Raw genomic sequence first — 22,164 nt, forward strand, 5'->3', positions numbered from 1 at the left:
AAAAACAAAAACAAAAACAAAAACAGATAAAAGGGCTCTGAGTGGCTGAAGTAACTGTTGCAAAGCCTTACCTATGGGAGAGACCATCGTCTGTCCATCAGAATTGATTTAATCTACACATAGTTTTACCAGCCTTGGTACCCCACATATACCAGAGAGTGATCTTTGTGCTTTATGTCATGTCTTTTAATCTGGACAAGAACTCTACAAAGAATGGACTATTTCTGTGTTTTTTGGGGTTTTTTCTACATCTGAGAAAGCTAAAGAAAGGAAGCACAACCCACCCAAGGTCAAATCTTTAGTAATGACAGAGCCAGGACTTGAGCTCAGTTCTGTCTGCTACCAAGAAAGAGATGGGGAAGCTGTAGAGGCCGACCCACTGTCAGCCACAGGGCAGGAGCCAGAAAACCCCGAATGAGATGCAGAAACATTGCGTGTTCTTTGTTCCTGCCTGCAGTGATGCAGCTCAGCAGGACAAGATTGGTGCATTCTGCTTGAGAAAGCAAACGTTCTGGAAAGATTTCTGTGGGAAATGGCACCGTGAAGGGTTAACTCTTAGTGTTTTGGAAATGACATTTGTGTAGACCACTGTCTTCCCTGGCCCAGGCCGTCCATGAGTGGAAGCAAGGGCTAGTTCTTATCTGATTTCTCAGCCTTGCGGTATTGGTTCCAATTCCACTCCCTCCCCCCGCTCCCCCTACGCAAACCACAGGGATAAATAGACTCAACCACCCCTAGTAGCCCTCCTGTGTCACAAGAGCAGACCTCAGCGATCCCCCCACACTGAGAGGCCTGGTGCAGCCCCCAGAGCAAACCCCAGGCATCAGTCAGACCAGAGAATCATGGCTGTGTGAGGCTAGTGCTGACCTTGGCCTCGCTGGGCAGTGGGAGAGGATGAGGGACCGTGTGTGCAGCCTGCTCTGAGGTCAGCCCTGGGGCGGGGAGAGCAGATAGAGCAGAACTCCAGGAAAGAGGCAGGAGGGAAGTCAAGTTGGCCTGGAACAGCAGTTCCCAGAGTGTAGAGTGTCTGTCCCCAGTGGTACATGGAACACGGGTGTTAGGCAGAGAATATATCACATGCACAAAAACTAGGGATTTCAAGGCTGAATATGTAATACGTGAACTGGAGTGGATTGAAAGAAAACATCAAGTAACTCACTGTGGAGCAGGACAGACACACGGCCCACACCTAGGAGATGGATGACTGTGACCACAGTTTGGGTGACTCAGGCCAAGGGTATTGAGCTGAGCCCAAGAGAAGGCAGGCAGGGCAAGGGCGGAGGTCTCCACCTCTGGAGCAGCAGTGGCCAGGAGCCTTACTGCAAGGCAGTCTCCCCTCCACACCCAGTCACCAGGGGTGGGGAGTCGGGGTGGGAGCAGCCTCAGGAAGCACGGCCTGGGTGCATGCGGATGCGCGGATGGATTTAAGTGAACAGCTGGGCTCTGGTCAGTTACAGGGCTGCCAGCTGGTCTGTAGCACGTTGCTGGTTTTAGTTATTTTGTTTTTTATTTTACCTTTTTATTTTTTTAATTGAAGTATAGTTGATTTACAATGTTGTGTTGGTTTTAGGTATACAGCAAAGTGATTCAGTTATATATATATATATATTCTTTTTCAGATTCTTTTCCCTACAGGTTATTACAAAATATTGGGTATAGTTCCCTGGGCTCTACAGTAGATCCTTGTTGGTTATCTATTTTATATATAGTAGGGTGTATCTGTTAATCCCAAACTCCTAATTTATCTCTCCCTCACCCTTTCCCCTTTGGTAACCGTAAGTTTGTTTTGTATGTCTGTGGGTCTATTGCTGTTTTGTATGTAAGTTCATTTGTATCACTTTTTTTAGATTCTACATGTAAGTGATATATGCTATTTGTCTGCCTGGCTTACTTCACTTAGTATGATAATCTCTAGGTCCATTCATGTTGCTGCAAATGGCATTAAGTCAATTTTTTTTTTATGGCTGAGTAATATTCTGTTGTATAAATATGCCACATCTTCTTTATCCATTTATTCTGGTTTTATTTTTTCCTTTTTTTGCCAAAGGTTTAATTCCCGTGTCTGAGCTATAGCTCTTACCCTGAAGCTCAGTTTATATATTTAAAAAATGTTTTTGGCTGTGTTGGGTCTTTGTTGCTGTGCGCGGGCTTTTCTCTAATTGCGCCAGCGGGGGCTACTCTTCGTTGCGGTGCACGGGCTTCTCGTTGCGGTGGCTTCTCTTGTTGTGGAGCTCTGGGCTCTAAGCACGCGGGCTTCAGTAGTTGCGGCATGTGGGCTCAGTAGTTGTGGCGCACGGGTTTAGTTGCTACGTGGTATATGGGATCTTCCCGGATCAGGGATCGAACCCATCAGGGATCGAACCCGTGTCCCCCTGCATTGACAGGCGGATTCTTAACCACTGCGCCACCGAGGAAGTCCAAAGGTCAGTTTAAGTTGTAGTGCACTGAGAGACAAAGAGGGTGTGTGTGAATGTGTGTTCGTACCTGTGTATTTTGGGGAGGGGTGTTTGTTGTTAGTACCCCATTCTGGGGGTTGCTGGTGCAGTGTGGGTGTACCAGCACAGTACCTTCTCAAGTGTAGTCCTTTCAAATATCGCCAATGCTGGAAAATGTGAAAAAAAGAAAACAAACAAACAAACAAAAGACTCTAGAAGCAGCAGACAATGCAGGGAGAGAGGCTTAGGGGGGCCCCTCCTCTGAGAGGACGAAAGAGCCTCAGGCTTTCTGTCAGGTGAGTTTTGTTTTCTCAGCTGCCTTGGTTAGTAGTTTTGGAAGGCTGATTCTAGCTTCACCATGGTGCTGTTTTCAGTATTCTGAGTTAATGTTGTCTATGGTCAAAGGTCCACATTAATCACGCCTTTCTTGGTGAGGTAAGCCAGAAATACTTGAAACAGGTGGATTTGGCCAGCAACCCTTGGGTCAAAGTCAGTTTCCCTTGGAAGGGCCGGCTCCCTGTTACTCAGAGGCCAGCCCTGCAGTAGGGCCACTTGGGTGTTTCCAACGGTGACATCTGAAGCTTCAGGCTGCTGGTCAAGGCACTTTCATGTGGGTCAGCTACGTGGCCTGTCTTGTTCCCGACCTGCACCTGCTCTGACCTGCAGACCCCAGACTGCCCCATCAGCCTTCAGGTTAATCTTCACGTGGTGCCTGGTGAGGACATGTCAGCCTCTTTAACCTGACCTTTCCCTGACCCTGAACTACTCTTCAAGCCGCACCTCTCTTGTGAATCTTCTACGTTCACTAAGGGATTAAGAGCACAGACTCTGGAGCCACTGACTGGGTGCCCTTGGAAAGGTTGGGTCCCCCCTCCGTGCCTCAGTTTCACCACCTGTAAAGAGTAGATGATACTGGCATCTCTCTCCTGGGGCTATTATGAGCGTGAAATGAGTTAGCTTAGGGAAGCATTGGGAATGCTGTCAGTGTTTGCTAACTAAGCGTGCCCGGAATGTTTACCGCTCGCCTGGGCTTTCCTGCTGCCACACCTCCTCGTGGGCCGGTTCCACGGCCTCGGTGCCCTCCCTACGTCATAACTACTTGTTGCAAATGTTTTCCGCTTTTTGAAGCTCAGGTCAAGTGTTCCTTCCTCTGTGAAGGCCTCCTTGATCTCCCAACCCACTAAGGCAGGCTTCTCCTGCCTCTGCCCTGGGAGGCTGGTTATTGCCATTCCTGCTGCCGTGGAGGTTTCTGGAGGGCAGGCTCTGTAGCTAACGCACCTGTGTCCTTCTCTGCTGCTTTTGTGGGAGGTGGGACCGTGTAGGGGTTAGAAGGCCCAAGGATCTCCATTTGAAGGCCGACTCTGCCACTTACTGTCAGCGTGGCCCTGGGCAAGTGGCCACCTCCAGTGCTTCCCTTTCTCCACCTGTCACACGGGGACTTAGTATAGGACCAACCCACAGGGCTGTCATAAGGCTTCCACGGGGTAACGCTCAAGCAGCGGGTAGGCTGGCGCCTGTGGTGTCAGGAAATGGCAGCTGTCATCACTGACAGTAAAATGTTTGTGGAGTGAATGAGAGACTGACTGGGTCTGGGGACCAGGCAGGGACCCGTCCCTCCTTCCTCCAGTGGCTGTGGCCTGACCCACTGTCCCTCCTTTCCAGGGCCTGCTCCAGCCAGAGCTAGCCCCTGGGGCCCTGCTGAAGATGCCTCTCCTTCCGTAAACACCGACCTACCAGCCTCATCCGATTCAAAGGTAAAGCCTCTGCCCCCCAGCAGTAGCTCCCAGCTGTGACCCTCTCTCAGAAATGCAACGTGTTTATTCCTTGGGAACAGTTTGGGGGTTAGGGGTCAGGATGAAGGGGAGAAACGAGGCCCATTGAATTGCTCTGAGCTTCTAAGACTCTCAGTGCTGGCCCTCAGTAAATCAGGGGCGGGGAGAGGGTGCACTGTAGTTTTTAATGAGCTTTTCCGTTACTTGTATTTAAATGAGAGCTGATAATTGGCATCTTCCTCCTCCCAAAATATCTTGGTTGCAGTAGTCAAAATGCCTCTCCTTCAACCTTTTTTCAACACAAAATATATTGGAGTTATCCTGAATTTTTAATGATTTGGGTCCAGGGTCACAAGTGACTTCTGTGAATCTTAAGCATTTTTGCCTTTCTAGGCCCTTTCTTTCATTTAAAAATATTACTTAAAATTACACTTTATGTCTGCAACGGTATAAAGATGAACATAATCCAAGTTGGATTAAAAATTAAAACATTTTCTTCAACTTGAAAAGTTCATTTTTGTTCATCAGACTTCGAAAGAAATTACGTTAAGATGTTTTCGTGGGCCCCTAAAGGTGTCCTGGGCAGAGTGCCTGGCAGGGAAGCCAGTGCTACATGGGTCTGGTTAGTGGAGCTCTTGCATAAAAGGAACTGTCACTTAAGCAGGCTTATTTATTTTTTAATAATTAATCATTTTCAAAGATGATTTAGTAATTGGAAGAATGATCATGGTATAACGTTTAGAGAAAACACTGGAAATCAAACCGGTGGGTGCGGCATGGTCCCAATTTTTAAAAATAAATTCTCGTGTATCTAACTGACAAGAATTACACTAAACTTTAATAGCAGTTAAGTGGATAATGAGATCATGTATAATTAGCTCCCCTCTAATTATCTAAAACTGTTTATAAGAGCACATATAACTTAAAAAAATGGAAGTTTATGTACACCTATTTTTACGAAGAAAAGGGATTGATGCAGAGCTGCTTTTCTTAGGCTTACCTGTACAGGTTATGTGAACCTGTGTCCTGCTTCCCGGCATGTATACCGTGTGCAGGACCGGGGACACAAGCCCAGCCATCGACCCGCCGTGTAAACTCACTTCAGTTCTTTGACCCCCTTGGTGCTCACCTTTGTAAACTGGGGAAAAAAAAAAAAAAAAAAAGGAAACCTCCACCATGGGCCGGGAATACTCACATTTTAGTTAATCTTCAAAATTACCCTCCAGGGTATTATGGTTATCTTTATCTTTGCTGATGAGGAAATGAAGACTCAGAGAGGTTAAGCAACTTGTCCAAGGTCACGGAGCAAGTTAGAAGCAGAGCTGGGATCTGTCCTTTTTGCCATCCCTCCTCACTGGATGAGATGATCCCCTTCACCCCTCAGCTCTGCTGTTCTGAGAGTCCCTGAGGTAGTAGGGAAAATAGTATTTTCCATATTAATTCCATATTAATCTCAGTCTCTTCTCTCTGAATTCCCAGGATTTCAGCACCTCCATTCCTAAGCAGGAGACACTTTTGAGCCTGGCTGATGACAGCCTTTTCTGGAGCGAGGTGGACGTGGTCCAGGCAACTGATAACTTCAACCCAAACCACAAAATCAGTGAGGGGACCTTTGCTGACATCTACAGAGGGCAAAGGCTCGGCACTCCATTCATCTTCAAGAAGCTCAGAGAGGTGGGCACTTATTGGTTTCCAGTAAGGGGTGGAGACTACATGGTGAGGCTAGATTTTCATGTTTCAGTGTCTTTTCCCACAGGTGCCCTGTTCAGGTCCAGGATCAATTGAAAAATTCTTCCAGGTAGAGGTACAAATTTGTCGTAGGTAAGCCTCCCCTTTGGAAAATACTTTGTTTGATAGTGATGACTGCTAACCTGTATATAGTGCTTCCTATGTGGCAGGCACGTTTTAAGCATTCTCTTTATGTAAGCTCATTTAATCCTCACAAGACCCCTGTAACATGGCTACTGTTTTCACATTATTTTACACATGGGCAACTTGAGGCACAGAGACATTAAGTGTCTTGTCCAAGATCGCACAGCTAGTAAGTGGCAGAGCTGGAATGTGGTTGGTTGAAGTAAAGTGAGCCTCCCCGTCACAGAGCTTGGTGGGGGGGACTGGGAAAGAGAGGGGGAGGACATTTGGATACCTGGACACTTATCTTGGCTCTGCCGTCATTGCCTGATGGATTGAACACGCACATACTGGACCCCTGCAGTGTGCTGGACACCAGCTGTCATTCAACCTGGCAAGTCACTGTCTGAGTTCCTCTGCCAGTGTGTAGCCTTGGGCAGTGTGTGATGATTGTGGAGTATTTTAAGAAATAAAGAAAATTATAAAGAGGAAAATAGAAATCACCGATTTTCCATAGCACCTATAAGTAACTACTACGGTATTCAGATTTTGATATATTTTCTTTAATCCTTTCTCTCTTCATACATATGCATGACTACACACACACGCACGCGTGCGCATGCACACATATATACACACACACTTATCCACACACAGACACATTTAATGGAAACGGGAAACCTGATTCCCTTTCCACCTTGGCATAGTGCCTTCCTGGAGTCGGTAGTCACTCCTTCATTCATTGATTTGCAAATGTGAGTCGTCAGTCAGGGCCTTTCTTTGTTCTAGGGAGTGCAGACATGAAGAATACACAGCCAGTGGGGAGTCCAGTGGGGAGAGTGAAGTGTAAATAACTCTGCTGAGTGTGAAAATTGTGCAGTAGGATGGCCTGGGGGGAGTGGAGGGGGGCCAAGGGATCAGGCAGGAGGCCGTTGCAACAGTGCTGGGGAGGGTTCATTGGGATCGGACCCAAGGCAGAGGAGGGGAGAATGAAGGGGGTGTATTGAAAGCTATGTATGACAGTGAACAGTGACTAATTAGATGGGGGAGGTGAGGAGGTTTCTAGGAAACTGGATGGATGGTGGTGCCCTTGGTTGAGAAAATAACTGTGGGCAGAGAAGCAGGTTTGGAACTTGTTGAGTCTAGGTTGTTCACCTGGAACATTGGGATGCAATTTGACAGTCAGTTCTGGTGTGTGGGATGTGCCTGGAGATGAGAGATTTGGGGGTGTTCCTCATAGAGGTGAGAGATTCCTGGTGGAGAAGGTTATAAAACAAGATGATGAGCCCAGCCAGGGAGATTCAAGTTTCAGGGGAAGGCAAAGGAGGAGGGTCTTAGTGGAAAAGGCCAAGAAAGAGCAGTCAGAGAGGTGGGAAGAGGGTCAAGAGGGAACAGTGACTCGGAACCCACCAGAAGAGGATTTCGGGGAAGAACCCGAATCCTGGGAGTCAAACAGACCTGCTGTCTGGTCCTGGCTTCAGTGTTTGCTAGTTGTGACCTTGGGCAAGTTCCTTAACCTCTAAGCCTCTGCTTCTGGAAGACGGGTGGTTAGGGTGTCATGTACTTTGAGTTACTTGATTTTAAGCTCCTTGAGGGCATGCGGTTGTCATCTCTACCCTGCTCAGGGTTTAGAGCATTTAGTACCTGGGAGATTACTGGTGGCCTCAGGGGGTGGAGAGGGCAGAAGAGGTTTAGGAGGTAGGAAATGGAGCAGTCTTTGATTATTCTTTCCGTCTGAGTCCTCATCCCTGTACTGATGTCTGATTTCAGATGCTGCCACCCCAATGTCTTACCTCTGCTGGGCCTCTGCACTGGAGAACAGTTTTACAGCTTGATCTACCCGTACATGGCAAATGGTTCTTTACAGGACAGACTCCAGGGTCAGGTAAGGGGCTCGGTCATGGTCAAAGAACAGGATTAGGCAGTACCCAGTTGGAGAATCAGGGTTAAGGACTTTTAGGAGTCCAGAGGGGAAAGGGGCCTTCGAGAGACCCTTCGAGAAGAGGAGGTGGGCCAAGATAGATAAGATCTGGCTAAACATCTTCAGGTAAAAACCTATTTAAAATGTTTTTTGACAAGAGGCATTTAAGTCAAGAGCAAGACAAAGGTACCCCATAGTGCTATATTATTCAACATTGTTCTGAAGGTGCTAGCCAATGCAATAGGACAAGAAGAATTAACTGAGTATGGAAATTGGAGGCAAATTTTTATTAAAAAATGCTATTCTAGTTAATTCCTATTTGCTCGTGAATTTATGGAATATTTCAGAAAAGATACAAGAAACTGGTGCCTTGACTGCCTCTGGGGAGAACTATGTAGATGGAGCATAGGTTGGAAGAGAAACTTTACTCCACACCCTTTTGACCTTTTGCAGGTCATACTATGTGAGTGCTGTATCTATTAAAATTACCATTTTTAAGACAAGCCTCCTTCCCATAAAATCCTCAAACAGAGGGTAAAAAGTCATTCTGCAACAGAATTATTGCTTCCCTTGTCAGGGACCAGACGAAGCAGTTATTCATGGTGTAATAATGATTGGTAGCTTTGCTGAACTCTCACTGTGTGCCAGACACCTTGGTAATGGCTTTACACATCTGCTTCGGACCTTGCCACAGCCCTGGAGGTTTCCCCCATTTTCAAAAAGAGGCGTCTCTGGCACAGAGAGGCAAAGTGACTTACCCAAAGGAACACAGCTGACACGTATCAGGGCTAGAGTTTAAACTGGGTTTGTGTGGCTCCAGATTCCAGAGTTTTTTAGAAGAAATCCATTAGCAAGGCCAGTTCTTAGAGGCTGTGGGACCTAAGAGACGACCTAAAACATAAGAGGTGATTTTGCTTGGACATTCAGTGGCAGGTAGGGGGCTTTAGACCACCGATAATCCCCATCAGCTCTTGTGAGATCTCCCCAAATACTTACAAAATCAGCCCATGTGCTTGGTGTGCCAACACAAGCTCCCTAGCTCCTCTCCCAACCAGCCCCTCCTAGAGAAGAATTCCAGAGCTGCCACATGATAGTCATGATAAAAATAACTTCTGCTTTTTGAGCACCCACTGTGTAACAGGCACTATGCTAGGGGCATACCATTCACACCTTTGAATCCTTACAACAACCCTAAAGCATAGGGATTAACATTTCTATTTTATATCTGATGAAGCAGAGGCTCAGAGACGTTGAGTGTCTTTTCCAAAGTCACACAGCTAGTGCATGTCTGAGCTGGGATTTATACCTAGATGTGTCTGATGTCAAAACCGGTACCCTGCCAGTAAACCATGCTGGCCGAGCCCTGTTGCAGAGGACATGAGGGCTGGAGGAGAGACAGGAGCCCAGGACCCTGCCACTGGGACTTTACAAAGGCATATGTGTGACTGTTTTCTCCTCCTTTTCTTTCTCTTAGGGTGGCTCGGACCCGCTCCCCTGGCCCCAGCGTGTCGTCATCTGCTCAGGGCTGCTTCATGCCGTGGAGCATCTGCATGGCCTGGAGATCATCCATGGCAACGTCAAGAGGTGAGAGAGGTGGGCTGGGCCCCGCCCAGGGCTGGGCTACAGGGATGAGGTGTCGCACACTCCTGGGTCCCATTCCTCTCCCTCTGTCTCTCTTCTCTTTCACTTTCTCTCCCTTCCTTTCCTCTCTTGGGGCTCTTCTTTCTTTGTTATACCCTCGAACATCAGTGTTTCTGGGTTGTACTCTGTCCCTGATTGCTGTCAGCATGAACTGCCTGTCTCCACGTTTGTCTTTCCCTAACAAAAGTATTTCCCCCAAAAGCTTGTTGGTATTTCCCCAACAAGCCCTCCACTCCCCTGCTGTATTTCACTTCCCCTCCAGCAGCTGGTCTGGATCAGGTCCTTAAGCTGTGGGCCATGTCTGCCAGGCTCCCTGGGCTTTGGAGCTCCTTGCTCAGGCTCTTTGCGGAGACCCGTTCTTTTTTTTTTTTTAAATTAATTAATTAACTTTTGGCTGCGTTGGGTCTTCGTTGCTGCACGCGGGCTTTCTCTAGTTGCGGTGAGCGGGGGCTACTCTTCGTTGTGGTGCGCGGGCTTCTCGTGGTGGTGGCTTCTCTTGTTGCGGAGCACGGGCTCTAGGAGCGAGGGCTTCAGTAGTGTGGCACAGGGGCTCAGTAGTTGTGGCATGCAGGCTCAGCAGTTGTGGCTCGTGGGCTCAGTAGTTGTCGCTTGCGGGCTCTAGAGCACAGGCTCGGTAGTTGTGGCTCACGGGCTTAGTTGCTCCGCGGCATGTGGAATCTTCCCAGACCAGGGCTCGAACCCGTGTCCCCTGCATTGGCAGGCGGATTCTTAACCACTGCGCCACCAGGAAAGTCCTGGAGACCCGTTCTTGCTTGTGCATCTGTTGTCACAGATACTGTGATGCAAGTTAGGTGTGTACCCCAGCATATCAGTAACGTGCTCCCAAGACTGGAAGCACGGAGAGGGATTCCAGAAGATACCAGAAGATCTGGCAAAACTGAACTCGAAACCATAGAATTCATACTTCCTCAGCGTTCTCTCCCCATTTGGCAAGTGGAAGCCCTTTCCTCTTTTCTCCCCCCGATTTTTATTTGATTGCACAAACAATTGTAATAGCAAGAAAGGAAATGAAAGGGCAGGTGGTCATCCTGGCCCTGCTGCCCTCACTCACCAGCTGGCCGCCACTTTTCTGGGTTTTTTCCCACCCCTGCCCACACAGACATCTCAGCCCTAAGATAGCACCGTTACCCGTTTACCAATTCATATTCTCTTTTTCCCCATGAGTTAAACATGGTAAACATTTCCCCACATTGCCTGTCATCATTTTTCATGACTTCTTAGTCTTCCATTGAAGGTATTTGCCCATAATTTACATAACAACTCCTAATAGTGGATATTGGAATTGGTGTCTACTTTTTATGACAAAACCAAAGGCTTTATTGAAAGGGGGAGCTTGAGCGGAGAGCAGCAGGGTAAGGGAACCTAGGAGAACTGCTCTCTGTGTCTACTTTTTAAAAACCATTTGGGTTAGTTTGAATATTTCTATACTTGAAGCTTAGTTTTTAAAAATTTTAAATTTTTCCTCTGGAGTACTTTCTGAGAGTGTTCATTCCCACGGTCCAAGATTTTTTTTTTTTTTTTTTTTCTCTGTACGCGGGCCTCTCCTCACAGGCTCCGGACGCGCAGGCTCAGCGGCCATGCCTCACGGGCCCAGCCGCTCCGCGGCATGTGGGATCTTCCCGGACCGGGGCACGAACCCACGTCCCCTGCATCGGCAGGCGGACTCTCAACCGCTGCGCCACCAGGGAAGCCCTCCAAGAATATTTTTATTGCTCTTCTTATTCCCCGTGATCTGGGCAGGTTCAGTCCCAAAGGATGCTGGCATTTAGACATGAGTCAGCTGGGCCAGAGCTGGGGGTTGGAGCAGCTTCTGAAGAGACGGAGGCGGCACAGCCTCTGGGCTTGGCAGGCTGAGGTTGATCTGGGCTGACATCCGTGGGGGTCAGGATGGCTGCACCTGTCTGGCCACCAAATGCCATTTCTGGGACAGCAGGACTAATCTTAGCTCCATCCCCATTTGCTGGTGGAGGTGGGCTCCCAATCCCCACCCGCCGTCAGGACTGGCTTATAAACTTGTTGAGGGTCTTCAGTGACCCTAACTTGCTGGCACTGCTCACTCCTAAGCTGTTTTCCGAAAGGGTTTCCATGGCAACCTCTTCTTGTCTACCTCAAAACAAGAGGGTTCTCTCTGCCTTCTTTCCCACAGCTCCAATGTCTTGCTGGACCAAAACTTCACCCCCAAGCTGGCTCATTCGATGGCTCACTGGTGTCCTGTCAACAAAAAGTCAAAATACACCACGGTGAAGACCCGCCTTTTCCAGGCCTCCACTGCATATCTTCCAGAAGATTTCATCAGGGTGGGGCAGCTGACAAAGCGAGTGGACATATTCGGCTGTGGAATAGTAAGAGCTTCCTTCTCTGCTCAGATCTGGGCCTGTACACATTTGTCCTTCCCATGGCTCCTTTGTAAGCACATAATAGAGGCTCTTAGAAATGTTCCACCAAGTACAGCAGGGGTTGGCAAACTATGGCACACAGGTCAGAACCAGTCCAATGGCCTATTTTCTATGGCCTATAATTAAGACTAGTTTTTACATTTATAAAAGATTGAATAATAACAGCAACAACAACAATCATAATAAAGGAAGATGTGACAGAGATTGTTTGTGGCTCACAAAACCTAAAATATTTACGATCTAGCCTGTTACAGAAAAAGTTTGCCAACCCTTGAAGTAAAGGCCCCCGCCCCATGAGTGTCCAGATTCCAATAGGCTAAAGGTACCTCCTGACTTCCCTGATTCGCATCTAGCCAGCCATCTAATTATCTATCCAGTTGTCTGTTTGTTCTTGTTTGTTCATCCATCTGTTTTGTCCATCTGTCCATCCGTCCATCAGTCCAGTTGTTATCCAGCCATTCATCGGCAACAGCCACCCATCCATTCAGTATCTATCTACCCATCCAACCTCTGTCCTTGTCACCACTGCTGTCCTTCAGTACTGTGTGTCAGGCACTTGGAATGTAAATGTAACTAAAACACAATCCCTCCCCCAGGAGTTCATGGTCTGAGTGTAGCTGTCTCCAAAGAATACCAATTCCCTGAGATCTCAATAGGTTTGATGTGTTTAAAGGGGTTTGATGTGTTTGAGTAGGTTTGGGAAATGCTGGGTTGAGCAAGGTTAAGCAGGAAAAAAAAAAAGTTACCACAAAATTAACAAGAGCCTTTCATATGGTAAATAGCCTTTAATCTGGTAATTGTGAATTCACCACCACCCAGCAATGGTATGGAGGTGGGCTTCCAATCTCCACCCCCCGTCAGGACTGGCTTATAAACTTGTTGAGGGTCTTCAGTGACCCTAACTTGCTGGCACTGCTCACTCCTAAGCTGTTTTCTGAAAGGGTCTCCATGGCAACCTCTTCCCAAAATGTTTCCCAAATTCCCTTGACCATGGAACCTTGTTTTCTTAGTGTCTCTAAGCATCAGACACCTGTGGATCCCGGTCTGGGAAATGCTGGCTGAGAAAAGTGACAGTCGCTGGCTGACCTCTGCCAGAAGCCAACAGCTGCACCTTGGACCGTGCCTTCTCTCTTCCTCTCCAGCCTTAAACTCTATACTTCCTCTCTTTGACCACAGTCCGTCCATCTACCTCTCCCACTAATGCCCTTCCTCTGAGCCACTTTCTGCCCTCAGCCCAGCCTCCACATACCAGATTCTGCTTCCCTCTGTCTCCCAGCCCATCGGCCCTTCTGGTTTACTTGTCCCCCAATTCCCTCCCGCCTCCCCCTCCTCGCCCCCATCAGCCCCACTGTGAGGGGCTCAGTGAAGCTCAGCAGGGCCAGCCCAAGCTCCTGCTCCTTTAAGAACCAGTGGAACTGAAGCCCAAGGCTGCCAGGCACTTATAAGGTAGAGCTTAAGAGCATGGGATTGAGTCCCAGCTCAGTTACTTTCAGCTGTGTGACCTAGGGTGTCACCTATAACTCTGGGCCTCAGTTTTGTCCTCTGGAAAATGGGGGTATTCATACATATGGAGATTAATAAGATAACATATATAAACTGGTTAGCAGAGTATGTTGCATAGGTCAACATGATTATTATTATTGTGGTTACCGTTATCCTTCCTACCTTCACACCCTCACTCTTGATTTCTGTTTACTCTTGACTTTTTAACTCAGCTCCTGATGCAACAATTGACTTTCCTATTCACTCATTCATTCATTCAGTGAGTGCCTACTGGCTCCCTTCAGTCTTTTTCTCAGCCCTGCCACTGATGGATGGTACGATTTTGAACTTTGGTTCTTGTTGTGGGGAACACTGCATTTCTCTGTGTGTTTTTTTCCTTAATTTATTTTTTTATTGACGTATAGTTGATTTACAGCGTTATGGTCATTTCTGCTGTACAGCACAAGTGACTCAGTTATACACATATATACATTCTTTTTTATATTCTTTTCCATTGTGGTTTATCTCAGAATATTGAATATAGTTCTCCGTGCTATACCGTAGTAGGTCAGTGTTCTTTTTGATGAGCGCTAAGTAACCTCTGTAAAAGGCCTGGCACAGGGCCTGCCATGTGGAAGAGGCAGAGGAAATGTCTGTCTATTTATTTCCTCTTATTCTTCCCTCCTGCCTTGGCAGGACCCCAGCCGGAGTCCCTTTTCCATGGGCTCCTCCGCCAGCTGCAGGGGTGCCCTCTGCTGCCCCCTCCTGGCCAGTGCCAGTCTGTTAGTAACCCTGCAGGCCCTTTCTGGGTGGAGGAGTTCTTGGCAGTGATGTGACCTTATTCTGACTTTGAGAGAATTTGTGGGAGGGAGATTTGACACTAAGATGGAGTACCCACTGCCTCATATTTACAACCACTAGATCACCACGTACCACATAAGGATACAGGCTCAGATGCGGCGTGTGGGATCTAAGTTCCCTGACCAGGGATTGAACCCGCACCCCCCTGCAGTGGAAGCGCTGAGTCTAAACCACTGGACCGCCCGGAAAGTCCCCAGATTTTAGTTTCTTGCCCAAAGATCACCAAAGCATGTAAGGAACAGAGTCAGAATTTGAACCCAGGTCTGTCTGACTAGGGACCCCTTAGCCAGTGTGCTGTTATCTCTGCTGAATTTCTGTTCAAAGCAGGTTTCCCATTTATTAAGATACAAATCACAGTTTGTCAATTTTGTGGTGGCTTACACTGGCTCAGGGCTGTGCTCCTTTCTTAAATGGATGTATTAATGAACAAATAATGTAAATAAAGGCCTGTGGATGAAACGTGCTATAGATCCTGCCGAGATTTTCTGTCTAGAATAGGTGTCTGCACATGGATTCCTCCTTTTCTTGAGATTAACATAGCAGTGCCTGCTTACCGTTCCTGATGGGTTTTAAATGAAAATATCTTTAGTATATATAGTGTGTGTATGTATATGTATGTGTGTATACAGATAGCTGTATATATGTGTATATATATAGAGAGAGGTGTGTGTGTGTGTGTATCTTGTCTATCTATCTGATGGTAATACACACACATTTGGTTTTCATCCTCCCTACCTTGCTATCAATTAACTTAAACCTTCTCCTAGTAGCTGGGTGGTGTGTTTAGCTGGAAGAGGTGTTTAGTGATAATCCCACGTTCCAGATTTTGGGCAAGTGTCTGTGCTGGCAGATGCCAGAGCCAGGCCTGGAGCTCAGAATTTGTTCCTGAGAAGGAACTTCTTTCTTGGCCAGAAGCTCCTGGGTGAACTTGTGCATGTGTGTGTGAACCGTGCTAACTCCGTGTTCTCACAGGTGTTAGCTGAGGTCCTCACTGGCATCCCCGCGATGGACGACAACCGGAGCCCGGTTTACTTGGTAAGGGAACCAGTCACTTCTTTCTCACAGCTATGAGGGGTCAAGGGGTGGGGAGGGCAGGGACCTCCACTGCACCCATTTTACAGATGCTAACGAGGCCTCAGTCCAGGGTTTGATTTGTACTTGTGCAAAGTAGCTGTAACCTTCCCCCTGCACCATCCAGGGAACAATTACTTTTTCATGATAAGAAAGTTTAGAATGTTTAGCGGAAATCCATGTCTTCTCTCTGCATGTCAGGCAATCATATAGCGTTTGTCTTTATTTTTTAAATTTTTTGGCCACGTCATGCAGCATGTGGGATCTTAGTTCCCCAACCAGGGATTGAACCCATGCCCCCTACAGCAGAAGCCCAGAGTCTTAACCGCTGGACCTCCAGGGAAGTCCTAGGGTTTGTCTTTAAATTGGTGAAAGTTAATTGCAGCCCTTTTAGGTTTCGATAATAAAAACAATAATTTCCATTTTGTAGGTTCGTAAGAACTGTCATTCAAATATACGTGTGCGTGTGTATAGTGTCATTTCAAAAATATAACAACACACCCAACTCTGTGTTTGGCACTTTACATATATTACCTTTCTAGGTCATCTGAATCCCCATGAGATTGATAAAGTCATTATGTTCACCTACAGATGAGGTGAGCAGGCTCTGAGGTTTGTTTGAGATCTCAGCTTTACTAAGTATCAGAGTCGAGATTCTGAGTCACATCTGCTGGACTGCAGATCCTGAGTTCTTTTTTTTTTTTTTTTTTTTGTGGTACGCAGGCCTCTCACTGCTGTGGCCTCTCCCGTTGCGGAGCACAGGCTCCGGATGCGCAGGCCCAGTGGCCACGGCTCACGGGCCCAGCCGCTCCGCGGCATGTGGGATCCTCCCGGACCGGGGCACGAACCCGCGTCCTCTGCATCGGCAGGCGGACTCTCAACCACTGCGCCGCCAGGGAAGCCCAGATGCTGAGTTCTTAACCCCAGCGCTCTCCTGACTGTTTAATTCTCATGACAGTCCAATCATACGGATTCATCATCGTTATTATTACCGTCCCCATTTTACATATGAGAAAACTAAGGCCAAGGTGAAGAGATGTATCTTATGACCCCCAGCGAGATGGCGGAGCTGGGATTTGAACCCATGTCTTCTGCAGAGCTCTGACCCCTGTGCAAGCCCTAATCCTCTTCACTAATTTGAGAGGGGAGCACTTTTCTGACTTGATGTGGAGGCCGTTGGAGCAGCTGGCTTTTTTGTGACTAGGCTCCAAAAGCATCCCCTTCACCCTGGGGTGGGAAGCTGAAGACCTCCCCTATACGCGGACAGTCACGACCTGTCTCTTTGCTGAATTCCCAGAGCTCTGCCCCTTTTGGCCACTAGGCCCCCGGTACTGCAGAGAGATCGGTTTGGTCAGCTCAGATGTGGTTCGGGGCAGTTTGGGACAATTTCTCATATTCCGACAGTTTTCCTCAGACGTATTACCCAGCACATTCACCCAGGGATTGAATGTCACAGGGGAAGGAGCCTTTGAAGACACTTAGGTGAAACTTCCCAGAAGGCTTTTTTGGTAAATCGTTTCTAAAAACATGGAGGAAATAATTTTTTTTTAATCTAGTTTTTTTCTCTTCTTCTGGACCCAAATAGGGTCTCCCATCATCCCTTGTTGTGGTACTTATAATTCATTGTGCAAAAAATTAAAATTCAAGTCAGAGATGAAAGCTGTGGCCAAGTGGGTCCAGGGTGGGAGGAGCCGGCCTCTCCTCCACACTCGGGAGTGTTCATGGCTGCAGTGTTTCTGGAGGTCATTGGGTGGCTTCCATCAAAATTTAAAATGTGTGTACCCTCTGATGCAGCAATTTCACTTGTACGCTAGGGAAACGCATACAAGTAAGAAAGACAGAGGGACGAGGATGTTCGTTGTAGCACTAGTTATGGTAGTGAAGCATTGCTAACAAGTGAAATATCTATCAATTGGGAGGCGGTTAAAAAAATGACGATATGATCATACACACCATGGAACACCATGAAGTTATTTATAAAAAAAGCTTTATGAGTATGTTTGTAAATACTTATAATGAGGATAAAGTGTATAATATGATAAATGTTGACATTTGTGTTTATCTGTGAAATCGTCACCAAATCAAGATAATGAGCATGCCCACTACCCCAGAAGTTACCTCTTCTCAGTTGTCACCCTCCTCTCACCCCTCCCCACCCTGCCGTCCCCCACAGCCATTGGTCTGCTTTCTGTCACTGTACAACTGTACCAAAGTTTCTCTTTTCTGGAGTTTCCTGTAAAGGAAACCGTAGAGAGTGTGTGTGCCCTTTTGTTGTCTGGCCTTTCCCACTCAGCATAGTTTTTGTGAGATGCACCCATGCTCTGTTTGTGTGTTGGAGTTCATTTCTTTAGATGCCAAATGATGCTCTGGTGTGTGGATGTGCCCCCATTTGTCCATTCACCTGTTGACGACGTGTAGGGTGTTTCCAGCGTTTGACCAGTACATATAAAGCTGCTGGTACCTTTGTGTGGGGATCTCAGTGTGGACGTATGCACTTATTTCTGTCAAGGTGTAATTCACACTTTTGAGGTACACAAAAATGGTATGAGTTTTGACCAAATGTAGATGGTCGGGAGACCACCACCACAATCAAGATATGGAATATTTATTTCATTACAGAAAATTCCCTCACGTCCCTTTATAGTCAATCCCCTTTCCCCCCTTCCAGGCCCTGGCAACTCCTGATCTAGTTTCTGTCTGTGTCGTTCCATCTCTTCTGGAGCGTCATGTAAGTGGAATCATAGAGCGTGTGCCTGTGCGTTTCGGGCTCCTTCCACTTAGCGTGCTGCCTTTGAGATTCATCCATGTTGTATGTATCAGTGGTTGATTCCTCGTACTGCTGGGGAATACTCCGTTGTATGGATGTCCGACCATTTGTTTATCCATTGACCAGTTGCTAGACATCTGGGTTGTTTCCCGGTTTTGGCAATTCTGAATAAAGCTGACATAGACATTCTTATTTTAGAAAAAGCAAAACAAGAGAGATGTATATGTTCTGACAGGGAGATATCTGCAAGTGAGAAAAAAGCCAGTTCAAAACAGTATATATAGTGTGATCCCGTCTTTGGTACTAAATAGATGAATGAATTTACAAATTGCATCTTATATTTTCTTATTTATCTGGGGCTAATATAGTACCTACCTGATAGAGTTTAGTGAAGATTAAATACTATGTGAAGTGCCTATAACAGTGACTAGAACATAGTAAGCCCTCTGTGTGGTAGCTATTATTACTACTACGCTTATTTTAATAGCTCTTAGGAGATTGCTTGCCATTATTATTGTATATAACTAAAGTGATTATAACTGTGGACTTTTATAGCAGAAACTCTAGAAAAATATAATCCAGCCTATTAGCAGGGGTTGCCTTTGGAGAGTTGAAATAAGGGGAGGGGTTAACTTTTGCCCTAAAACTTCAACTGCTTCTATTTTAGTATTTAACAACAACAAAAAAATGTTTTTAATAATACTGTTGATTTTGACTAATTTCTTTTTAATTAAAATGTTTAATTCAAGTAATCTGCATACTTGGCTTAGAAAACGTAGCAGCACCTAGCAACTACTCCAGGCCTCTTTCCCTGGCCTGCCCTCAGGGACGCCCACTTCCTTAAAAAGTCCTTTTTATGGGGCTTCCCTGGTGGCGCAGTGGTTGAGAGTCTGCCTGCCGATGCAGGGGACGCGGGTTCATGCCCCGGTCCGGGAAGATCCCACATGCCGCGGAGCGGCTGGGCCCGTGAGCCATGGCTGCTGAGCCTGTGCGTCCGGAGCCTGTGCGTCCGGAGCCTGTGCTCCGCAACGGGAGAGGCCAAAACAGTGAGAGGCCCGCGTACCGAAAAAAAAAAAAAAAAAAGTCCTTTTTATTATGGACAATTTCAAACATACACAAAAGTCAAGAAAAGAATATAAGGAATCTCCATTCATCCATCCCATCAGTTATCAACATCATGCTTTTCTTATTTCTTTTGCAACCCCCAAACCATTTTTGTCTGTGTATTTTCAAGCAAATCCCAGATATTGTTATTTCACCCATAGAATTTAGTTTTCTTAATTACTTATTATCATTTAATACCCATTTCATATTTACATGTCCCAAATTGTCTCAAAAATTACTTTTTAAAGTTGGTTCATTTGAAACTAGATGCAAGCAAGGTGACATGTTTCTGAAGACTTTGGTTCTCTCACTGCGCCCCTCCCCCCTTCTTTCTGCCTGGCATTGCATTTTTGCATAAAGTGGGTCGCTTCTGTGGGGGACTCACGTGCTGGATTTTTCTGATTGCATCTTGTTGTATCCTTAACTTGTTTCTCTGTTCCCCCTGTTTCCTGTGCCCTGGTTGTCAGCCCTTGAGACTTGATTAGAATCATAGTCTAGGTGGTTCTGTGTACTTCCTTTTGCATCACAGCCTGAGGAGTGCGGCAGACTGCCCTCCTTTCAGTACTAAGATTCATCAGGGTTCAGGTGGAGTTGCTGAGTCCCTCCATTACTAAGTTCCCCATCACTCTGCCTCCGAGTGTTCTTGATGGAGGATGGCATCTTGTGATGGCGGTTACTGAGTGAGATCCAGGATTTCATGGGCGGTAGTCAAGTGGGGAGCATCTTCCTACACCGTTCTTTCAGGGCAATCACTATGCACAGTTTCTCATTTGTTTCAGGTGGTGGTAACCTCCATCTCCGTAAATAATACGCTTCTATTCTTATTTACAGATTTGTCAACTTTAAATACCATTACACTTTTTTAAAAAATAAATTTTATTTATTTATTTTTGGCTGCGTTGGGTCTTCATTGCTGCATGTGGGTTTTCTCTAGTTGCAGCGAGCAGCGGCTCCTCTTAGTTGCGGTGCCCGGGCTTCTCATTGCGGTGGCTTCTCTTGTTGCAGAGTGCGGGCTCTAGACGCGTGGGCTTCAGTAGTTGTGGCACGCGGGCTCAGTAGCTATGGCTCACGGGCTCTAGAGTGCAGGCTCAGTAGTTGTGGCGCACGGGCTTAGTTGCTCCGCGACATGTGGGATCTTCCCGGACCAGGGCTCGAACCCGTGTCCCCTGCATTGGCAGGCGGGTTCTTAACCACTGTGCCACCAGGGGTGTCCCACCATTACACTTTTTAAAAAGATAAACATTTAAAAAGACAGAGCTCACATGAAAGAATCGTGCAAAAGGGCATTTAAAAATGAACCCCTTGCCAGTTTTAGGTTTTCAGTCTACAGGTACTGAGTTATTGATGGTGTCAGGTGTCTAGGTATTTTTCGGATCCTTAGAAAGCCCATTTTCTCAATTGGGAAACTGAGGCAGAGTGGGGACTATTTTGTTTTGTTCTTGAAGCAAATATCACAACCCATGTCTGATAATCTCTGATAATATTTTACTCTGAATTATAACTATTTGTATACAAAGCTGTATGAAGCAATAAAAATTTAGTTTTACATTTAATGAATCACTTCTATTAAAAATAATAAAATTACACAAAAAGGAAGAAACTTAACCAGAAAATAAATTAGCTTGTACAATATGTGAAAACATTTGTAAGGAACTTACTATCTGCCAGGTACTGTTCTTGGTGTTGGGGATACAAAGTTAAAGTTCTTACGCTCCTGCAGCTTTCATTGTAGGGGAGGAGAACAAAGGATATTTAAGTAAATGAAAATGTGTGTCGTTCCAGGCCAGTGGTAAGTGCTATGAAGAAATGTGAAGTAATGTTAGGGGACAGAGTGAAAGAGTTGGAGGAGGGCTGTTTTAGGTCAGGGAAAGCTTCTTGGTGTAGGTAACATCAGAGCAGAGACCCAAATGAAGGGAGGGACCAGGACATGATAAAGCTCAAGGGAGGGGCATTGTAGACAGAGAGAAGAATAAGTGCAAAGGCCCTGAGGCAGGATGAGCTTAGGGGCTTCCAAGATAGAAGGAGGAGACAGAGTGGCTGAGTACAGTGAGCTAGAAGGACAGAGGGAGGAGAGGAGATGGGATAGGTCTGCAGGGGCCAGATTGTCACAAAATCTGGGGTTTCTGAAGGCCATAGTTAACAGATGGGGACGTATTATAGGAGGTCAGGAACTGTTGGTGTTAAAAACAAACACACAGGGCTTCCCTGGTGGCGCAGTGGTTAAGAATCCGCCTGCCAATGCAGGGGACACGGGTTCGAGCCCTGGTTCCGGAAGATCTCATATGCCGCGGAGCAAGTAAGCCCGTGAGCCACAACTACTGAGCCCGCACTGTAGAGCCTGCGAGCCCAACTACTGAAACCCGTACGCCTAGAGCCCGTGCTCTGCAACAAGAGAAGCCACCACAATGAGAAGCCCGCGCAACGCAAGGAATAGAAGCCCCCGCTCGCCACAACTAGAGAAAGCCCGCGCACAGCATCGAAGACCCAGCGCAGCCAAAAATAAATAAATAAAATAAGTAAATTTATTAAAAAACACACACAAAATAAACCCTTTTATTTTTCCAAATATAACTGCAAAACAGGCTTGTAGAACATTTAGTAAATATAGGAAAATATAGAAAATAAAATAGAAATCATTCTTGGAGATGACTACTGTTAAAATTTTACACCCTGCCCCCTGGTATTTATTCTATATATGTATATATACACACAGTTTATATTATTTATGTTTAAATATATATTTATATTTTATATTATTTATAACATGGATTTTCAATTTTTGCATTTTATATAGCATGAAATATTACACAATATTTTTATATAATGCATGTAGCATATAACA

General features: G+C 46.3%; 1 protein-coding gene across 2 annotated transcripts in view; it reads left to right on the plus strand.

Annotated features, from left to right (window-relative positions):
• Positions 1 to 22,164, plus strand: part of IRAK2 (interleukin 1 receptor associated kinase 2) — a 58,088-nt gene that overhangs the window by 29,103 nt on the left and 6,821 nt on the right. For both annotated transcript variants that reach the window (XM_082664557.1, XM_082664558.1), the window contains exons 4-10: positions 4,098 to 4,189; positions 5,687 to 5,881; positions 5,964 to 6,028; positions 7,829 to 7,943; positions 9,454 to 9,563; positions 11,788 to 11,983; positions 15,353 to 15,415. In XM_082664557.1, the coding sequence (XP_082520683.1) occupies positions 4,098 to 4,189; positions 5,687 to 5,881; positions 5,964 to 6,028; positions 7,829 to 7,943; positions 9,454 to 9,563; positions 11,788 to 11,983; positions 15,353 to 15,415 (836 nt within the window). The remainder of the gene's footprint in view (positions 1 to 4,097; positions 4,190 to 5,686; positions 5,882 to 5,963; positions 6,029 to 7,828; positions 7,944 to 9,453; positions 9,564 to 11,787; positions 11,984 to 15,352; positions 15,416 to 22,164) is intronic.

The sequence above is a fragment of the Grampus griseus genome (assembly GCF_964374135.1).
Source record: "Grampus griseus genome assembly, chromosome: 10".
Taxonomy (NCBI): Eukaryota; Metazoa; Chordata; class Mammalia; order Artiodactyla; family Delphinidae; genus Grampus; species Grampus griseus.